Source organism: Triticum aestivum, chromosome 7A, assembly GCF_018294505.1.
Source record: "Triticum aestivum cultivar Chinese Spring chromosome 7A, IWGSC CS RefSeq v2.1, whole genome shotgun sequence".
In the NCBI taxonomy this organism is placed as follows: domain Eukaryota; kingdom Viridiplantae; phylum Streptophyta; class Magnoliopsida; order Poales; family Poaceae; genus Triticum; species Triticum aestivum.
Genome location: NC_057812.1, coordinates 2,837,008 through 2,858,695, shown reverse-complemented (window position 1 = coordinate 2,858,695; position 21,688 = coordinate 2,837,008). Strand labels below are relative to the sequence as shown.

Genomic DNA, 21,688 nt, shown 5'->3' with positions numbered 1-21,688 from the left:
GTGAATCAGTTTGTCTACTCCCTCCGTCACAGTTTCGAAGGCATAGTTAAGTTTGCGTGCGTTTCCACAATAGACAAGGTTTAGGGCGCATTGCATTTATTTTTAGTAGCTAATTAGTACTCCGATATGCTATTTCTATATGCATGCGTAGTGTGAATGCTATTTTTTAGCCCATCTCACAACCAATAGATAACCACCTAGATCCCAGAGAATTTCCAAGCGCGCCTTCTAAACCATGACGGAGGGAGTAATTCACATCTAGATGTTTTTTAAGGATGTCGCATCTAAACTCTCACAAATATAAAATGCAGCAACATAAAACAAAAAAACTAGGACAAAAAAATAGACCACAAACAAAGTGGACAACTATGTCACCTAACTATGTCACATCTAGATGCGTCCTAGACACGTGAATATTTAATCTTTTCGTATTTTTTTTTCTCTACAAGCGTCTATATAAGCGCCTAGATTTGTAAATGTTCTTAGGGAAGGTGCTTAGGAAAATAAACCAGTCTTTCTTTAAGCACGGATGCTTATTTGTATAGTATAGCCACTTAATTAGGCATCCTTTTCTGTAGAAATCGGCACTGATGCTTTAAAAAACCGGGTTTATTTTTTCTAAGGACCTAGCATTATACAAGATTTAAGTGTTTTTAAAGGAGGCCGCTACTTTCCTTGTCCATTCACATATTTCAGTGCAATGTTTGTAAAGGCTTCCAATTTGCATGCTGTGTCAAATAATGAACGTAAACACATGCGAAGCGTGTCTCCCCAGCTATAACGGTGGCACCTTGCATGCCAGTGTTGACAACGCGGCGTGTCACGACATGCGGGCATCTCTCCGGAGCAGCGGAGTAGAGAGAGAGATGCCGGAGGGGCGGCGAGAAAACGGTTTCGCCAGCCGATGGGGGCGGAGGGTGCCGCGCACCGGCACCAAACTGGCCCAGTGCTCGAGCGGCGGCACTTACGGCGGCTTGATAGGGTTCCTGTTGTGGCCGGAAGGAGGAAAATTGTCAGGGCCCAAGACGACCTCACGCATGAATTGAACCACAAGCTACAGGGAAGTATTCAAAGTTGAGAAAACAGAGCAAAAGCAAACTACAGGCAAAGCAGACTTCAGAAAACAGAGCAAAAGCAGAGCCACCAGAAAAGAAAAACTTACCAATATGCACTTGTTTGGAGAGCAGAGCAGTTGAATACTCTGTTTTTGCTCAGTTGGTGTCGGCGCAGGCCATCGGCCGTGGGGATGTCTCTCCGGAGCAGAGGAGCCGTCAGAGAAAGATGGCGGAGAGGCGGCGAGCCAAAGTTTCTGCCGGCGGCAATGGCAGAGGTCGCCACTCGCCAGGAGCGGGAGCCGGTGTCGGCGCCATCCCATTCCTGGGCTCGAGTGGACAGACGCATGGCAGCTTGATCTGTAAGTGTTGGATCTGTGGTTGCAAGCTAGGGTTCATGAATCCTGATGCTATCGAGATTCAGGTGGGGGCATGGTCTGAGTTTCTCGATCAGCCTCAGGGTCTGAGTTTCTCGATCAACGCTGGCGCTGACCATCAAATAATTAGAAACTGATAACAGAGGTTCCTTATCGTCTACACTTGAGCAACTAATCCAACAGCCATCAAATTTCTACCATATCCAGTAAACTTGAGAAATTGAACTAGACAAATCATTGGAAGAAACAGAAAACAACCTGAATGTTCAGTGTGCGCTTAGTCACACTCTACAAGTATTTAGAAACAGGGTGCAAAAGGAATAAGTGGTCCTGTTTCTAAATAGTTGTGGAGTGTGGTTAAGTATTGGTGTCACACTCAAGAAGTAATCTCCGATATATTCATTTTTCCACTAGACGACAACAAGCATGTTAAAAATATACTCCCTCCGTTCCTAAATATTTGTCTTTCTAGAGATTTCAAATGGTCACCACATACGGATGTATATAGACATATTTTAGAGTGTAGATTCACTCATTTTGCGCCGTGTGTAGTCACCATTTGAAACCTCTAGAAAGATAAATATTTAGGAACGGAGGGAGTAGCATATGGTGTCACATTTAGGAAGCTAAAGCAGATCAAATTGTATCATGTCCACCACCTAGAGCAAATATGCAAGGAGACCTATCCGCGCCAGCATTGGAGACGGTCAGCCCCGGGGATAGCTGGGGCTTGAGACGGCTACCAGCCGTGTCACATGAAGGTTCCAAGCCAGTGGTTGAGAGGTAGGACAGACTCGAGTGGGATGACCCCGAGTCCAACCATGCGGCATCACTCTTCTAGTCATGCCACTCGACTTACTACAACAAGACCATCCCGAGGTTCTCTGTTCTAAGGTACGGTTCATTCAGACATGGACTTTGTTCTATGCAAACATATACAAATTGAGAAAGTGCCATTGATGTACTATGTGACTGTTGTCCAGAGCTCGAGTACTATGCAAACATATACAAATTGAGAAAGCAGGGCAAAAGCAAAGGAAGCCATGGGCAAGGGTTCAGAAAGCAGAGGAAGCGCACTTACAGTATGTATCTGTACATGCATCAGTTCTGATTGTGCATCTTTGTCCACTACTTTCCGCATTCACAATGCTTGCTGATAACCCACTGAGTCGAATCAGCAACACGACGAAGATGAAGTTTGCAATCCAGGCCCTGAGCTCGAAATACAGACAAAATTAACAGCATCATCATCGAGCTATCACTGATAATGTGGCTGGTGCCCTTGTTTGCTCGACCTATCACTGATGAGATGAATGAACGACTTTGCTCTACCTTCACTGATAAGGAGATAGGTGATGCAAAGTTTCAGATTGGGCCTCTAAAGGCACCGGGTCCGGACGGCTTTCCAGCTCGATTTTTCCAGAAACACTGGGCTATCATGAAGGAGGATGTTATCTCAGCTGTGCGGTTATTCTTTGAGTCAGGACACATTCCAGAGGTGGTGAATATGACAACCATAGTGCTGATTCCAAAGATTGATGAACCAAGTAAGTTGTCAGATTTCCGTCCCATAAGCCTATGCAACGTGATTTATAAGGTGATTGCAAAGTGTCTGGTCAACAGATTGAGGCCCCTGCTTGGTGAGCTAATTTCACCAGAGCAGAGTGCCTTTGTCCCGGGCAGACTCATTACAGATAATGCGTTCATTGCTTTTCGAGTGTACTCATTTTATTCGGCATGAGAAAAACCTGGACAAAAAATTTTGTGCCTATAAGCTGGACTTGTCCGAGGCGTATGACCGGGTGGATTGGATTTTCCTGGAGCGAGTGATGCAACAGTTGGGCTTCGATCATCGATGGGTGAAATGGATAATGTCATGTGTCACCTCGGTGAGATACACTGTAAAATTAATGGAGCCTGCTCGGATTCATTTGCACCGTCGCGAGGGCTACGACAGGGAGATCCTTTATCACCATTCTTATTTTTGTTTATTGCGGACAGCCTAGCAGCACTGCTTAAGGAGAAGGCGAGGGAGTCTCATATTACGCCACTGAAAGTGTGCCCGCGGGCACCAGGGATTTCCCATCTCTTTTTTGCGGACGATACTCTCCTATTTTTTCGTGCTACAGAACAAGAAGCATTGCAGGTTAAAGGTGTTCTGGATATGTTTGCTAGTGCAACAGGACAACTTATTAATCCACAGAAGTGCTCAATTTTGTTTGGGGAACACTGCCGACAGGGAGATAAAGAATATGTGATCCGTATCCCTGATGTTCAGAATGTTAGCTTTGAGGAGAAATATTTGGGCCTCCCCACACCTATGGGGCGCATGTCCAAGGGACGGTTCCAGAACATCCCACAGAAGTTTACTAAGAGATTTGTTACATGGTGCGAGTCAATGGCGCAGAGTGGAAAAGAAGTTCTTATCAAATCCATTGCTCAAGCCCTGCCAACTTATTTGATGAGTGTATTCAGGCTTCCAGTATCAACATGCGATGACCTCACGCGGATGGTTCGGAATTTATGTGGGGAGTGGAGAAGGGAAGACGGAAAAAGCACTGGTGAGCATGGGAGAAACTGATTCAACCCAAGTCACACGGCGGAATGGGATTCAAGGAGTTCCGGCTGTTCAATCAAGCTTTGTTAGCACGTCAGGCATGGCGTATTCTGAATTTCCCGGACAGTCTATGCTCTCAAGTATTGAAGGCCAAGTACTTTCCATCAGGTAATCTTGAGGACACGGTGTTCCCTAGTAGTACTTCACCAACGTGGCAATCGATAGTGCATGGACTGGAACTTATAAAACGTGGTATCATCTGGAGAGTTGGCAACGGACAGTCCCTACGTATATGAAGAGATCGATGGATACCAATTTATGGCAAACCAATCACGAAACAGGGACGCTGCAGGTTGAGGCGAGTTTTCTGAGCTTCTGGACGAGAGAGGTGGTTGGCGCCTTGACCTCCTCCATCAATATTTTTTACCTGCAGATATTAATCAAATAATCAAAATTCGCACTTCGCCTCGGCTTGGTGCGGACGTCCTGGCATGGGAACCAGAATGGAATGGTATTTTCTCTGTCTGGAGCGCGTATCGGCTAGCTCTCGACGATCGTCTTCGTCAATCTTCAGTCGTGGCGAGCAGGGCACCGGACGGGCGACGAGCCGTTTGTGCTTTATTATGGAGGTGCCCTGCTCCTCCGAAGGTGCGTGTGTTTGCGTGGCGTGTGGCTACTGATTGTTTACCCACTTGGACTAATAAGCACCGTTGTGTGCTACCGAACCGAAGGACACATTCCATGCTCTATGTAGGTGCCCACGAACAGTCGAGCTGTGGCGAGTAATGGCAAACAATGGGATATTCCAGACGTCCGGAGGCTAGTGAACACAGGGACGGATTGGCTCCTCCAGGTGTTAGCGGAGCTGTCAGAAAAAGGGCGCTTCTGTATGTTGATGACACTATGGAGATGTTGGCATGTGCGCAATGAGACCGTCCACAACAAACGTCCGTCACCCATCAAGGTGTCGACCCGGTTTCTCTTCAGTTATATTACCTCCCTGCTAGTCGTACAAGCCAGCCCTCATGCTGACCATGTCAAAGGTAAAATGGGAGCCGGTCAACTAAGCAAGAACAGCCCATTATCACATGTGCGCTGGGAGCCGAAGAAGCTTGCCTGGGAGCCTCCGTCGGCGGGCTGGGTGGCGTTGAGCATTGATGGTTCTTTTTCGGAAGTGGAGAACACAGCAGTAGCTGGCATGGTGCTTAGACTAGCCACCGTGGGAGTAACTTCAACAGTAATATCGAGTCCAACTCAGCAAATTTGTTTATGTGGCAATGAGTTAATGAGGAGAGAGGTAGTTGCAGTAACTTAGCTAGTTACTATAACATCACATGTCTCAATGCAATATGAGTCTATAACCTAATAAATGAAGCTTTGCATGTTACCACACTTATGTTACTACCCGCTATGAAGGTAGTAACATAGTCTAGGGATATGTGTATGTTACTATGCATTGTGGCTAGTCTTAGAGATGAATGTGGTGCAATTATATACTCCTCCTGCCGTGAGTTACAACACTGTGCAACGCCGTTGCAATTTGAATTAGCAGCTTGTGTGGAAGGCGTCTCCTTAGCCATCCAGTGGTCAACTTTGCCAATCATTATCCAGTCAGATTGCTCAGAGCTTATTAAGATGACCGCTGACCAGGGAGACAACAGATCAACATATATGATGATGGTCCAGGAGATTAAATCGTTACTTCATCAGGATAATAGGAAGTTCATATTCAAGCATGTTAGGCGGGAACAAAATGTTGTTAGCCACTTTTTAGCAAACTATGGTAGAATAAAGAAGCGCACTGCAGTGTGGCTTCGGTCAGGACCGGACGAGTTACCTAACCTATGTAATGCAGACTTGGCCGCCGTTTGATGAATGAATTCTCTTTTTCCTCGCAAAAAAAAAAACAACATCATCATCGAGGGATCTCCCGCAGGTAAGCACACTGGGATGCCCGAAGAACAGTTCACGGTCAACACTCCTGTTGAGAATTCTTCAGATTCTGTATACACAAATTCAGAAACAAGCATGTTCGGTTTGGCTTGTCATACTTTCTGCCTGGGCATCCTCTAGAAGTCTGAATTTTCTGCTAAAAGATTCCTTCTGTCTGATGATTCTTCAGATTTGGTTCATCTATCTGAGCCTTTTGTTTGGCAGGCTGCGTGTCCTTCATGAAAAAAAGTTCAGTGTTTGGATTCTGCAGCGCGTGTTGAAAATGTTGTTGCAGAGGCTGACCCTTGTTCTCGGGACAAATGAGAGGATGATACCAGTTGTCAAAGATGCAGCTTCATTGGAGTCAATTGTCGAGGCATATTCAAGGCCAGTTCGAATTATACCTGGAAAGCAAATATAGTCTGCTTGGTTGGTACTGGCTGTTTTTACATAGATATGTACCGTCATTATAACTCAGAGTGCAGCTTGAATCATGAAGTAAGCTTGCCGATGTAGTATCGATCAACGACCTGCCTCACCGTGAATGCAAGCGTATTCGGGAAAGACTAAGAAAAAGCCCCGTGGAGCGCTTACTTGCAGGTTGCCGATAAGATCCATCCTGGTACACAAGCCTATCTTCATTCCTCAAAGCGACAAGCTTCAGATCCACGGTTCATACAGCTCAGCTCACATGTGCTCTGTTCACCGCTCTTGCAGGCGTTGACGTCAAAACCTTTGCCGAGGCTTCTCTGCTCTTGATACAGCCCGAGGGACGCCGGTGCTGATGCGAGCAGGAGCTGCGTACATGGATGCGGAGCTACATCCTCTTCTCCACCGAGGCCCGGAACGGCGAGCTGCAGCCGCGTCCATGGGAGCTGCGGCCGAAAGGCGAACTGCAATCATGGATGGTGGGGAGCTGCGGCGTCCGGGGGAGCCGCAACCGGTGAACGGGCGTCATGCTTCAGGCTACGGCGACGATGCGACCATAGAACGATGACCTTTTTTTTTGCTACCACAGGCAAGTTGAGGAGTTACCACAGCAAGATGGCATGTCTCATTTTGACCTTTTTTTTGTCGGAAACCATATCATTTTTTTTAGTTGGAACCATATCATATTTTTTTTGCTTGAACCATGTATTTTTTTTGCTAGAAGCATATCAATGTTTTTGCTGTGAACATGTCATTTTGCTGGAACCGTTCTAATGTTTTGCTGGAACCATGTAATTTCTTTTGGTGGAATCATGTTTTTGCTAGAAATTGCACAACTAGATAGGGACGAGATGTCAGCGAGGGTGCAATGACAACGAGATGCAGGGAGCGCGTGAGATGGATGCAGCGAGCAACGGGAGGTTGGTTCGGTGTGCCGCCCAGGGTGCAGCGGCAGCGGCAGCGGCGGCGAGTGGGAGGAGCGCGCGCTGCAGACGACCTGAGGGGATAAGAATCGAGCGGCTCGGAAGGGGCTAATCCGACGGCTGGGGCGCCACCGGCCGAAACTTTGGGCAGGCACGCCGGGCGCCTAGTGCTGGCCATAATACATCTGTGCGTACACTGAAAAACAAGATTTGCTAGAGCAGAAATCAGTCGCTTCAAAGAAAAAAGATTCAAATCGCGGCCGAATTTTGGTGTCCGTCCAATCAGCGCGGCGATTTGCACGAGCTCACGCGGGCGTCTGTCCGGAGCAGAGGAGGCGTGAGAGAGATGTGCCGGAGAGGCGGCGAGCCAATGTTTCTGCCGGTGGCCGGTGGCGCGGTGGTCGCCGAACGCCGGCCCCGTCCCGTCCGTGGGCTCGAGTGGAGTCGTCGCAGGTTGTCCTGTAAGTTTTCGATCTGTAGCTAGAAACTAGGGTTCCTGATGTCTTTGAGATTCAGTTGGGGGTCGTCTTGGTTCTCGCAATATTTATTTCAATTCGGAGCACTCTTTGCTCCAAAAGAGAATGGATGGAATCCGCCATTCGTGTGAGGGGCCGGCCAGCGTCTCCCTCGGTGCTGGGAGTCGCTGGGGCAGAGGAGTCTGCCTTTTCTTTTTATGACATCCAAATGCTCTGCTAATTTTTAGTTCAGGCATAGGCAGACAAAATCTTGCTGATCCCTCTGTGCACACAGTGGCTTTGATTGCGTGGCGGTTGTGTGGTAAACCAGAAAATGAAGCAAAAAAAGTAAAAAAAAAACTCTGCAAATTGTAGGAACATAGTATAACTTTGTGTGACTGAATGAATGACCAAATACATATTGTGTCCAACAACATACAATACATGGTGAGCTCTGTAAAGGCAGAAAGCCCACCGAATTGACATGCATGAGAACAAACTCATGTAGTATTATTTGAAGCCAAAGTACCAAGAGGAGGAACTTGTTGGAAGCACGTCATCTTCAGGAGACAGAGCCCATAGCTCTAGCAGTACAGCCAGCACCACCTGAGGGATGCAATCCATCATTAGAAACTGATCATACAATGCACTACAGGTTCATTATAGTCCAAACTGAAGCAACTGCTCCGGCAAAGTTTACAAGTGAACTACAAACAAAATTGAACAGAGCAACCTGAATATTCAGTGTGCACTTTACCACACTCCACAAATATATAGAAACACTAATCTACCAGCTGCACCAACACTACAACTATCTACACCACCATTTCTAGATCAACCCCATTCAGAGGCACACTATCACACTATAAAAACACTAATCTACCAGCTTCGGTATCAGTAATCACCTGAATAGTTCTATTTACCTCAAGAATAGTACTCCCTCTGTAAATACATATAAGATGTTTTATAGGTCACTAGGTAGTGCTTTCTAACTTCACATCGGTTCTACTAGGTACACCACTAGGAGAGCAGTAGAAAAACAATTAGACAAATGGAATTTGTTATTACCTGTATGCCATCTTCCATCTGCTGATCCTCTCAAATAGCCACCCCTTCAATCTTCTTTTTAAAACTTTCCATGTTGTTGATTGGACAATATTCTTGTTGTGCATTAGCAAAGGCATCGCTATTCACCGAGAAGGTCGCATTATCAGTAGTAACTGGCGCCACATGGTTTTCTGCAGCCACCACACTCCCCATCTCAGAAGTAACAACTTGTACTACACAATTAAAAATAAGTAAATAATGTCACGTGTGTGCTGAAGAGAGAGTATATGTACAACTCAACACACCTCTAGAATTAACATAAGTAGAAGTTAAGAAAAAAAAAAGATGCACATACACACTTAGTGAATTACCAGAATATTCTTGTTGTGCATTAGCAGAAGCCTCATCATTCACCGGCAATGTCATATTAGTAGTAGCAGCTGGTGCCATGGGGATTTCCACAGCAGGCTCATTTTTCAGCTCAGAAGTAGCAATCGGTACTGCACAATAAAAAAAATGTCATGTGCCTGTGTGAAGAGAGAGTTTACATATAACTCAACAAACCCCAAGAATTAACCAAAGTAGCAATTGACCAGAATAAGATGCACATACAAGCTTGCTTACCGGACTCTCCATTCGAAATGGCACCGGGAGGCGTTGTCATTGATGACGTCGTATCAGTAGGCGGTATCTCAGGGCTATCAAAATTCTCTGCAAGCTTACTTCCCACAGGAACCTCTTGGGCCATCATATCAGTAATTGTTGCCGCCGGGATAAATTTCGCAGTAGGCTCATTAACGATTTCTCTCGTGACGAAGAAGAGCTTGGGATATCTTGGGTGTCTCTTTGCTGCTTCTTTCCAGTCCTGTTTTGTTTGGTTGCTCAGTCCATCATGGAGAACGACCTCCTTAAGACGTGGCAGGCACTGGATCGTCGTCCCACTAAAGCCATTCATGTTCTTACATAGCAGCTGGAGTGATTCGACACGTGGCATAGCTCCCTCTTGGATTTCCAGCTCAGTCATGACTTCTACCATGACGCATAGGCATTGTAGGCTTCTGAGTGCGCCTTGTCCAATGACAGGCTTGTCCAGTTGAGTTGCAATCAGCTTTAGGTACTCCAAGCCACACACTCTACTCAGGGAATCTAGAAAGTTACCACTGAGCTTATGATCATCAGGGAATGACAGACACAACTTAGTGAGACCACCCAGCATGGTAACAAACAGAGGCAGCTGGCTGCATATTCTGTTCCCTCGTAGTTTGAGTGAGGTAAGGTAGTAGGAGTAATCCTTATCCAGGGAGAAATCCAGAAAGTCTTGGGGCCATTCATCGTTGATGTTCAGCGAGAGTGAACGAGCTTCGTTTGGTTGGGTGCCTCTCTGGATGAACCCCTTGATGGCTTTTGAGAGATGACTTAAGTTGTTGTTGGCAAAGGCATTGGTGCCGGTGGACTCACACCATATTTTCACCTTTGTCAGGTACTCCATATGATCCATGAGCTGTGGCAATTCTTGGCTCTTGTCCACAACAAATCCAGACAGCGTTTCTAATTTGCTGTTCTCTGATAACCAAGTCTTTAGCTTACCCATTCTCCGGTCTCCGACATTGTGTTGGAGCTTGAACTTTCCAAACAGATGAACTAAACATGGCAGCTCCATGACTTGTGTGGGCAGAATCTCTATCTTGGTTTTTCTTATGTCCAATGTCTCCAAAAATTGAAGCTTCTTGACCTCTTTGGGAAGCATAGTAACCATAACAGCGCCCCCGAGGCTTAGGTATCTGAGCAGCAACAGATTGCATATCTCCTTGAGATGCTTGTCATCCAAGTGTTCATTGCACTCTTCTAGATCCAAGACACGCAACAGTTTGTACATGGAAAAGTCCAAGACAGATTTGTGCGCCTTGCCGAAGACTGTCAGGGACCGGACAAGACATAAACTCTTTGGATTCGTTTTGGACCTTTCAACTGTTTTATTGTGCAGTGAAAGCCAACGGATATTACTCCCAGGTAGGGGATCCTTATCATACAATGATGTAACAAAGTCTTCACACATGGACTTGTGCAGGATGAACTCGAGCATCATGCCATGAATCTGGCATTTCTTCACCTCTGCACCGCTGGCATGAATAGGTTGAATGATACTCCGATTGACCAGCTCATCAAAACAGTCAATAGCAACACTGAGGGGACTGCGTCTATTGTCTTCATTGATGAGTCCTTCAGCTAACAATCTCCTTATCAGAATTCCTCTTCTGATTGGATGGCCACTTGAGTAAATACTCAGATATAGCAAGCAGGTCTTGACATCTTCACTACCAAGGCTAGTATAGCTATGGACGAGCACACGCTTCATTCTTGCTAAGGTATTTTCTGTCTCCAAATGTTTGCCAAGGTATTTGCATAGATTTGCCCACCTTTCTGGATTCCCTCTACTTTGCAAGAACTGGGCAGTGGTAACAAGAGCAAGGGGTAGACCATCACATTTGGTCAGTGCTTGTGAAGCACTAAGCTGCGAGCGATCACCAGGTGCCGGTGCATCTTCCAAGAAAGCTTCTTTGAAGAACAGCTGTCTTGAATGTTCCTCGGCAAGAGTTTTCATCACATAGACATGACCATGAGCGGTGCTGCAGGCATTTGCTATGGACTGAATGGCTGTCGTCACCATAACTATGCTGCTCACCCCGGGAACAATAGGGAAGGCATCTTTTATATCGTGCCAAAATGCAGCTCGTATGTCATCAATCACAATGAAGAACCTGACAAGAGGTAGATTGACAAATCATAAGAACTATTACAAGATATTCGATCTTCAGAGAAAGCAAGTATATTTGTGTCACTATAATAGGGATCTGTTTCAACTAGAAAGAAAGAAGAATTGAAGAAATAGGAATTATCATCAAAGAGAAAGAAAGGAAGAATTGAAATAGGAATTATTGTCGTCATAGAAGCAACGCTAGAGATATGGTATTGATGGTTAGTGTTTATGCTAAGATCACCTTACACTTAAACAATATGATACACCTTGATATATTTTTCCCCAAAATAAGAGTAATATAACAATTTTTTATGCAAATTAAAATGGTTGGGGTATGTACCACCTCTTGGTTCCGAGGCACTCTCTGAGGCTTGCGCGGAGCTTCCTGAGATGGCAGGAGCTGCTGCCTGCAATTCCAAGCTGCCCTAGTATCTCCTTGAGAACATACCTTGAGCTTTTGTCCGCAGCACGAACCCAAGCCCGTACGGCGTATTCCCCTTCCTCAACCGTGTCGTTGTAGGCTTTCCGGGCGAGAAGAGTCTTCCCTATTCCACCGAACCCAACAAGGGAGACCACCTTGAGCTCCTCGGGTTGTTGTCCCCTTATCAGCTCCAGGAGATCATCCCGCTGAGCGTCGATGCCCACGGCCACCGTGTCCGTCTCCGGATCCTCCTCATCATCAGATACCAAGTTGCAGCTGGATCCGGTGTTGCCGGTGTGGAAGTTTGTTGTGAGAACGGATGATGAATCTGGCTCGTACTTCTTTCTCAGCATGGCTGCCTCCGCTGATTTCTTCTTGAGACGGTGGATCGCCGCAGCAAACTGGTTGCGGGCCCTCACCGTCTTCACCCGGTGGAGTTCCCGACGGATCCACGACGTGCCGGACCCGAGCGCCACACGGTGCGTGAAGGTGTCGACGCAGTCCTCGATCTCGCGCGCCAGCTCACGCACCATCGCGATCCAGCGGCCGTGGACGTCGTCGTCGCCGCCCCTCCTCCTCCCGCCATCTTGTCGGATGACGGCAGAGATCATGAGAAGCTCCTTCTTGATGTACTCGATGTCATGCTCCAGCTCCGCCCGCACCTTGCGATTTGCTAGCAACAGGTCATAGAGCTTAGGCGCGAGCTTGCCGACGGCGGTGCCAACCGCAGCTGCTTCCATCGTCTTCTCCGCACACCAATTTCACTCCATTATACTCTATCACTCTATCCTCTCTCTAGAGAGAGAGAGGCCGGGAACAGATTAGTGGCACTGTCTGCATTGTGTGTGGTGTGGTGGTCGAGCTGTGAGTGATGATGAGAACAACAGTGACTGCACTGCACTGCCTACTGTGTGGCAGACCTTGGATGCCCGCAGCCCGTCTCAGGGACCGATGTGACCCGACGCTGTCGGAAGGCACATGGGCTGGCTTTATTATAGTGATAGGCCTGGCTCCATGGCATAGACGGACTAGTCTTGCTATACACACGATTTTTTTCGGACGATTCTAAGACGACAGGTTAAATCAGCCACACATGCGCATGATTGACTTTGCAAGGGCCGCTGGATTGTTCCTTCGTCCGCAGGTCGGCCAGCACATGTCGTCCGTGCAGCAATTTCGTAGACGGACTGCCGTGACCAGACGTCTGCGGTAGGCACATGGGATGCTACCTACCGCCCCTCATAATTTTTACAAACCTTTTTACAAAACAGTCCTCTCTGTCCGGTGTAAGGGGCAAAAAATGTCTCTTCGCTTTCCTTCTCGACAAATAGTGGATTTTATCATCAAGAGGATATAAATAAAAAGGGTACGCACCTGCATAGTTAGGATGCAGACAACCAACCGCGCGATCGTCTTTGGAGAAGATGTTTTCAATCATCCTTCGAACCGCGCAGTCCTACGCCTTGGCCAGCCGAGCTGTCTACACCTTGGTAGCCGCATGTAGCCCTTTGACTGCTTGATGGCGAGTTGGAGCGCTTTGGTGTTTTTGCGATAGAGACACCACGCATTGTCTCCACTGTCCTGAGGGAGGGCCGGAGGACCATCGCAAGGATCGGGTCCTCTAGATCCATCGGCGCGCGACAAGCACCTTCCCTGCCGTAACCCTATCCCTCGCCCGCTGCAGCTCGCGCCTTAGAATTGGGCAGACGCTGACACGGGCACTGGGGACCCAACGGTGGCTGGGGACACCCTCCCGAGCTGGTACAACAGGCGAAGACGGGGGCGGCCTACCTGGAGGAGTGTCGAGCGCCTGAAGCTATGCAGAGGATGAGAGTGGTCGATGACGTCGCACGCACTGTGCCGCCGGCGATGGGGGACGGGACGGAACCCCGATCTTTCATTGCTGCCCCTGCCTAGTCGTGATCAGCGCAGCGCTATAGAGGGCGATCTCCTCTATGTCATCCGGCTCCATGTCACGCACTATGGCTCCCAGTCAGAGTCGCTACAAGATCCGTTACCGGACGTGGCACTACTGCTATCGCTCACTATATATAGATCGGAGGGGGGGACTCGAAGAGAGAGAGAGAGAGCGAGGGATGGACTTCAGTCTAGGGTTCGTCCAGAGTGGGGTTATATGCGGGGCCAGGGTAAGCCGGTCCGACGTGGCGGACGCGCCCAGGAGCGTCTGGGCCTCCCTTTTCCAAGCCGCATATTTGGGCTGGATTTGAGGGGTGCCGGTCAGCCCAAACATTTTTTTGACCAGACACTGACCAAGTAATCCGCTCGATCAGTTTGGGAAACCTGGCTGTAGGTATTCTTACTGTAACATTCTATATAGTATAGGTTTCATTTAAATCTGAGAAAAGTTTGAGAACTAAACCGCACCTCAATCAAACCTGCACGAATAAACGTGGCAACCCAAACCAAACTAAACTCGGTGTGTATTTATGTCAACCCAACCAAAACCAAACCAACTTGATTTCCACCCAAATCGAACTCAAACTGAGTGCTTACCTGTGGTTGAAGCCGGTTCCTGAAATGGTTTGAAAACCATTCGAGTAGTAATAATAACCATCGTCCTATGGCACACCCCCGCCTCTGCTTAACTCCCTGATCGCCCTCGCCCTCGCGCTCGCGTAACGCGGCCCCACCGCCACCGGCCCACTCGACTCGTACGCGCTCTGCTCCCCGCTCCGCCACGCCTCCATGGTCGGGTCCCCTACACATGCTCGCCACGAGGTCCGGGAGGCTCAGCGTCGCCTTTGTGTCCTACGCACTCGCCGCGTCCTATGGCGGGTCTGGCCGGTTCCTGGACGCCTAGAGGCTGTTCGAACACTCGCTAAGGTATTCGGTCTTTGTGAGGGCGGGCGGAACAACACCCTTGGTAATAAGCCCCTAGTGTCCAGGTACGTGCAAAATTCTGATGTGGCCACATGCCAAAACGCCAGCCTCCTCCTCGGTTATGCCAAAAAACCAGGGGATGTGTATCAACAAGAGACAGTAAAAAAGGTTTACGCAAGGTCTTAATCTGAAAAGAATCCTTGGCACGGGTCCCTGCTGCACGTCTACACCTATGTCTCCGTTGTGCCGTATCCTGGACGGGCGTAGCACGGTGTTCATCTGTAAAAGAGAGGAACTTAGTTTAAAAGATCGTGCGAAAACGTATGTTATGCTAAATAAACAAAGTATGATTCAAAGATCGGTAAAATTGAGTTTTATTATCTCTTATTTTGTATGCGCGGGGCCCCTAGTACAGGGGCATACGGCTGTTAAGCCTTTATCCATTGTATTTTTACGCCGGACTCGTCTAACCGTGTCCGTTGTCTTGACGGCCCGTTTAGGTGCTTTGGCTGGTGAAGCCGCTTTATTGTGGGGCTGTCAAGGCAGCCGCGCAATCCTCCGCGCAGGAGGAACACTCAATGCTTCCCTTTAATGAGATGATGCCTCGTGGATCGGGCATCTTAAGCGTAAGAGATGCATAATGCGGTATTGCGTTAAAGCGGGCGAAAGCTTCGCGTCCCAGCAGTGCTTGATAGCTACTTGAGAATGGGGCGATATGGAAAGTTAGCTTTTCGCGACGGAAGTTATCGGGGGAGCCGAACATACTTCTAGCCGGAGAGAACCCATGCAATGGGCATCCGGGCTTGGTGTTACCCCTTGAAAGGAGGTTTTGCTATGGCGAATTTTTGTTGGGTCTATCCCCATGTTGCGGATGGTGTCCTGGTATAACAGGTTTAGACCACTGCCACCGTCCATCAGGACATTTGTAAAGTGGAGTCCGTCGATTATTGGATCTAATACCAGGGCAGTCCAGCCTGCATTCCGGATACTTCTAGAGTAATCCTAATGGTCGAAGGTGATCGGTTTTAACAACCATTGGCGAGGCTCCTTTGGGATAGGCCATATGGCGCGTATCTCTGTTGGCGCCACTCTATTCGTCACGTGAAGTAAGTTTACTGTTTTGACTTCTTGTGGGAAATCCTTTTGTTTCCTGGTGCTCTGCTTGTGGGGTTCGTCATCGTCCTCACTTGGTGTGTCGAGCCCCTTGTGTTCGGCGTCTAGTTTGCCGGATTGCTTGAAAACCCAACAATCTCTGTGGGTATGGTTCGCACGCTTCCCGGGAGTGCTGTGTATTTGACATATCTTGTCCAAGATTTTGTTTAAGTTGGATAGCTCGTCCCTGTTATCCTTGAGGGGTGGCTTTCTCTGATTCTGCCGCGAGCTTTTGAATCCGGCGTCGACTGCCGTGCTCTTTGGGCTGTTTCCCTTATTCCGGCGCTGGTCCTTGCTGCGTAGGGGTTTTCCGTTTCCATCCCTAACTTCGGATGTACTTGGGTCGCTGGTGCTACATCTTGCCAACCAACTGTCCTCTCCTGCGCAAAAGCGAGTCATGAGGCTTGTTAATGCGGCCATTGTTCTTGGCTTTTCTTGGCCGAGGTGTCTGGCGAGCCATTCTTCTCGAACGCTATGCTTAAAAGCTGCTAGGGCTTCGGCGTCCAGACAGTCGACTATCTGATTCTTTTTAGTAAGAAATCTGTTCCAGAATTTCCGGGCTGACTCTTCGGGCTGTTGAGTTATGTGACTGAGATCGTCTGCATCCGGAGGGCGGACATAGGTCCCCTGGAAATTTGCCTGGAAAGCATCCTCGAGCTCTTCCCAACTTCCAATGGTGTTTTCGGGAAGGCTTTTGAGCCAATGTCGGGCTGGCCCTTTAAGCTTGAGGGGTAAGTATTTTATGGCGTGGAGGTCATCTCCTCTGGCCATGTGTATGTGGAGGATATAATCCTCAATCCAGACTCCAGGGTCTGTTGTTCCGTCGTACGCCTCTATATTTACGGGCTTGAATCCCGCTGGAAATTCATGGTCCAGAACCTCATCGGTGAAACATAGGGGGTGTGCGGCACCCCTGTATTTGGGTGTGCCGTGATGTTCGGATATTTGTTGTGTTGCATTGCTTACTAGAACTTGCTTTCTTGGCCCGTAGATAGATCTGGTTGGACCATCTTTTTGATGCGAACCCTTGAGTGGATCGCGTGTCGGCTTGTGTGCGGCGCCGCTTGCCGCTCCATGCTGGCCATGTGGTCGTCTATCCGACCGGGTGGTTTTCTTATTTTTTGACTGTAGGGGCTCTAAGGCCTCCTCATCAAATTCAGGCAGTAGCTTTCGCTTCGGATAGCTTTTTGTGCGGCGACTGCCGCCATATTTGTCTGCGGTGTTGAGTACTTTGCTCCATCTGATTCTGAGTGCATCTTCCGCAGTTTTGAGCTTCCGCTTCTGCTTTTTCAGGCTACGCGCAGTGGCGACGAGCCTTTTGTGGAGGTTCTTCTGCTCCATGAGCTTATCCGGCATAAGGTCTTCCGGAATGCTGTTTTCGCCGGGGACGGGTTGTTCGGTTTGTTTATCCAAGTTGCCCTGTTCGGACGGTTGCTCGAAGGCATGTTCGTCGTCCGCCAGCTCGTCCTGCTCTATGGCTGTGTCTGTATGGCTGCTATCTCTGTCGAGGCGGGGCTTGGAGCGGCGCTTACGTCGCCGCTTTGATTGCTTTTCGAGTGAACGATCCCTCGTTGCATCCCTATGTTCCTCGTTGTCACTTCCTTTGGGTGTGTCCACCATGTATACATCATGAGATGAGGTGGCAGTCCAGTGCCTTATAGGCCTTGGTTCATGTTCGTCTCCTACATCGTCATCCATACCGTCGATGTCTTCGGAGTCGAAGTCGAGCACGTCGTTTAAATTATCGATAGTGGCTACGAAGTGGGTGGTGGGTGGGGATCGAATTTCTACATCGTCCACATCCCAATCCTGCCGGTCATAGTCCGGCCAGGACTCTCCTGACAAAGAGAGAGACCAGAGTGAATTCAGAATGTCGCCGAAGGACGAGTGCTGAAAGATGTCTGCGGCGGTGAATTCCATGATTGGCGCCCAATCGGATTCGATCGGTAGGGGCGCGGAGGGCTCGGAGTCCGGAGAGGAGTCCGGCACTTTGGAGTCACGGGCTTCGCAGTGGACAAGGCTGGTGTTCGGCTTGATCGCCGTAGAGATTGCAGCCCCCGAGGCGGTGTCTAACCACCCATCCTCGATTGGTGTGGTCGGCTCCGAGCTAAGGGCCGGAGCGGACACAGGTGCGGCCTCCAAGGCACTGTTCGGTGGCAGAGCTAGATCATGCCCATCGTGATAGTGCGGCGCGCTCGGCTGTGGCTCAGATCCGTCGAAGATCAAGTCTCCGCGGTCGTCCGCTGTGTAGTTTAAACTTCCAAATCTGACCTGATGGCCAGGGGCGTAACTTTCAATCTGCTCCAGATGGCCAAGCGAATTGGCCCGCAGTGCAAAGCCACCGAATACGAAGATCTGTCCGGGGAGAAAGGTCTCACCCTGGTCCGCATCGCTGTTGATGATCTGAGGAGCCATCGGGCCTAAAAGTGACGACACAGGGAACTCTCAATGAAAGCACCAATGTCGGTGTCAAAACCGGCGGATCTCGGGTAGGGGGTCCCAAACTGTGCGTCTAGGCGGATGGTAACAGGAGACAAAGGGCACGATGTTTTTACCCAGGTTCGGGCCCTCTTGATGGAGGTAAAATCCTACTCCTGCTTGATTAATATTGATGATATGGGTAGTACAAGAGTAGATCTACCACGGGATCAAGGAGGCTAAACCCTAGAAGCTAGCCTATGGTATGATTGTTGTTGTTCGTCCTACGGACTAAAACCCTCCGGTTTATATAGACACCGGAGAGAGCTAAGGTTACACAGAGTCGGTTACAATGGTAGGAGATCTACATATCCGTATCGCCAAGCTTGCCTTCCACGCCAAGGAAAGTCCCTTCCGGACACGGGATGAAGTCTTCAATCTTGTATCTTCATAGTCCAGGAGTCCGGCCAAAGGTTATAGTCCGGCTATCCGGACACCCCCTAATCCAGGACTCCCTCAATTGACAACCCCTTTATCGCGTTGGTTGCGAGGTTCTTATTTTTTTGTGTAGGTGCAAGGGACTTGAGCATGACCTCCTACTGGATTGATACCTTGGTTCTCAAAAAATGAGGGAAATACTTACGCTACTTTACTACATCACCCTTTCTGGCGCCGTTGCCGCAGAGGTGTGCGCCAAGTCAAGTCAAGACATACCAAGTACCCATCACAAACTCTTATCCCTCGCATTACATTGTTTGCCATTTGCCTCTCGTTTTCCTTTCCCCCACTTCACCCTTGCCGTTTTATTCGCCCTCTCTTTCCTGTTCGCCCTCTTTTTTTCACTTGCTTCTTGTTTGCTTGTGTGTTGGATTGCTTGCTTGTCACGATGGCTCAAGATAATACTAAATTGTGTGACTTTGCCAATACCAACAACAATGATTTTCTTAGCACTCCGATTGCTCCTCTTACCGAAGCTGAATCTTGTGAAATTAATGTTGCTTTGTTGAATCTTGTCATGAAAGATCAATTCGCCGGCCTTCCTAGTGAAGATGCCGCTACCCATCTAAATAGCTTTGTTAATTTGTGTGATATGCAAAAGAAGAAAGATGTGGACAATGATATTGTTAGATTGAAGCTATTTCCGTTTTCTCTTAGATTTCGTGCTAAAACCTGGTTTTCGTCTTTGCCTAAAAATAATATTGATTCTTGGAATAAGTGCAAAGATGCTTTTATCTCTAAGTATTTTCCTTCCGCTAAAATCATCTCTTTTAGAAATGATATTATGAATTTTAAGCAACTTGATCATGAACATGTTGCACAAGCTTGGTAGAGCATGAAATTAATAATACGTAATTGCCCTACTCATGGTTTGAAATTATGGATGATTATACAAAATTTCTATGCCGGATTGAATTTTGCTTCTAGAAATTTTTAGATTCGGCCGCGGGAGGCACTTTTATGGAAATCACTTTAGGAGAAGCTACCAAACTCCTAGAGAATATTATGGTTGATTATTCTCAATGGTACACTGAAAGATCTACTAGTAAAAAGGTGCATGCAATAGAAGAAATTAATGTTTTGAATGGAAAGATGGATGAACTTATGAAATTGCTTGCTAATAAGAGTGTTGCTTCTGATCCTAATGATATGCCTTTGTCTACTTTGATTGAGAATAATAATGAATCTATGGATGTGAATTTTGTTGGTAGGAATAATTTCGGTAACAACGCTTATAGAGGAAACTTTAATCCTAGGCCGTATCCTAGTAACTCCTCTAATAATTATGGTAATTCCTACAACAACTCTTATGGAAATTTTAATAAGATGCCCCCTGATGTTGAGACTAGTGTTAAAGAATTTATGATTTCTCAAAAGAATTTCAATGCTTTGCTTGAAGAAAAATTGCCTAAGATTGATGAATTGGCTAGGAACGTGGATAGACTTTCTCTTGATGTTGATTCTTTGAAACTTAGATCTATTCCACCTAAGCATGATATCAATGATTCTCTCAAAGCCATGAGAATTTCCATTGATGAGTGCAAAGAAAGAACCGCTAGGATGCGTGCTAAGAAAGATTGCTTTGTGAAAGCGTGTTCTTCTAACTTTTATGAGAATAAAGATGAATATCTAAAAGCTATTGATGTGTCCCCTATTAAATCTTTGTTTTGCAATATGAATCTGGATAATGATGAGACTGGAGATGAGTCAACTTTAGTTAAAAGGCGTCCCAAAAATTCGGAGTTTTTAGATCTTGATGCAAAAATTAGTAAAAGTGGGATTGAAGAGGTTAAAACTTTAGATAGCAATGAACCCACTATTTTGGATTTCAAGGAATTTAATTATGATAATTTCTCTTTGATAGATTGTATTTCCTTGTTGCAATCCGTGCTAAATTCTTCGCATGCTTATAGTCAAAATAAAGCTTTTACTAAACATATCGTTGATGCTTTGATGCAGTCTTATGAAGAAAAACTTGAGTTGGAAGTTTCTATCCCTAGAAAACTTTATGATGAATGGAAACCTACAATTAAAATTAAAATTAAAGATCATGAATGTTATGCTTTGTGTGATTTGGGTGCTAGTGTTTCCACGATCCCAAAAACTTTATGTGATGTGAAGTTTTCAAGTCTTGGGTAAAAGATTTGATAGATTATGGAACAAGGAGTGGCAAGAGCCTAATCTTGGGGATGCCCAAGGCACCCCAAGGTAAATCCAAGGAAACCAAAAAGCCAAAGCTTGGGGATGCCCCGGAATGCATCCCCTCTTTCGTCCTCAACCATCGGTAACTTACTTGGAGCTAAATTTTTATTCATCACATGATATGTGTTTTGCTTGGAGCGTCTTGTGTGATTTGATTCTTTGTTTGTTAGTTTGCCACAATCATCCTTGCTGTACGCACCTTTTTAGAGAGACATACATGATCCGGAATTTTTTAGAATACTCTATGTGCTTCACTTATATCTTTTGTGCTATATATTTTTGCGCTAGTGCTTCAGTTATACCTTTTAGAGCACGGCGCTGGTTGTGTTTTATAGAAATTATTGATCTCTCATGCTTCACTTATATTATTTTGAGAGTCTTAAACAGCATGGTAATTTGCTTTAATTGTGAAATTAATCTTCCATATTGAGTTCATTGAATATTATGAGAAGTTAGATACTTGATAAGTGTTTTGAGATATAAAGATGGTAATATTAGAGTGTGCTAGTTGAGTAATTGTGAAATTGAAAAATACTTGTGTTAAAGTTGGCAAGTCCCGTAGCATGCACGCATGGTAAAAGTTGTGCGACAATTTTGACACATAGGTGTTCTTTTATTGCTTTCCT

General features: G+C 47.0%; 1 protein-coding gene across 4 annotated transcripts; it reads right to left on the bottom strand.

The window, feature by feature from the left end:
• Nucleotides 1-8,094: 8,094 nt before the first annotated feature.
• Nucleotides 8,095-12,899, bottom strand: LOC123148359 (disease resistance protein RGA4). Of its 4 annotated transcripts, none has more exons than XM_044567748.1 (5): nucleotides 11,874-12,899; nucleotides 9,385-11,531; nucleotides 9,144-9,272; nucleotides 8,794-8,963; nucleotides 8,095-8,331 (listed from the first exon to the last, which is right to left on the bottom strand). In XM_044567748.1, exons 1-4 carry the CDS (start codon nucleotides 12,689-12,691, stop codon nucleotides 8,824-8,826), a joined length of 3,234 nt encoding a protein of 1,077 aa, XP_044423683.1. In that variant the 5' UTR covers nucleotides 12,692-12,899; the 3' UTR covers nucleotides 8,095-8,331; nucleotides 8,794-8,823. The 4 variants fall into 4 exon arrangements, with proteins under 4 accessions (XP_044423683.1, XP_044423681.1, XP_044423684.1 ...); XM_044567746.1 differs by having other exon boundaries at nucleotides 8,794-9,005; nucleotides 11,874-12,898; XM_044567749.1 differs by having other exon boundaries at nucleotides 9,397-11,531; nucleotides 11,874-12,897.
• Nucleotides 12,900-21,688: the final 8,789 nt, after the last annotated feature.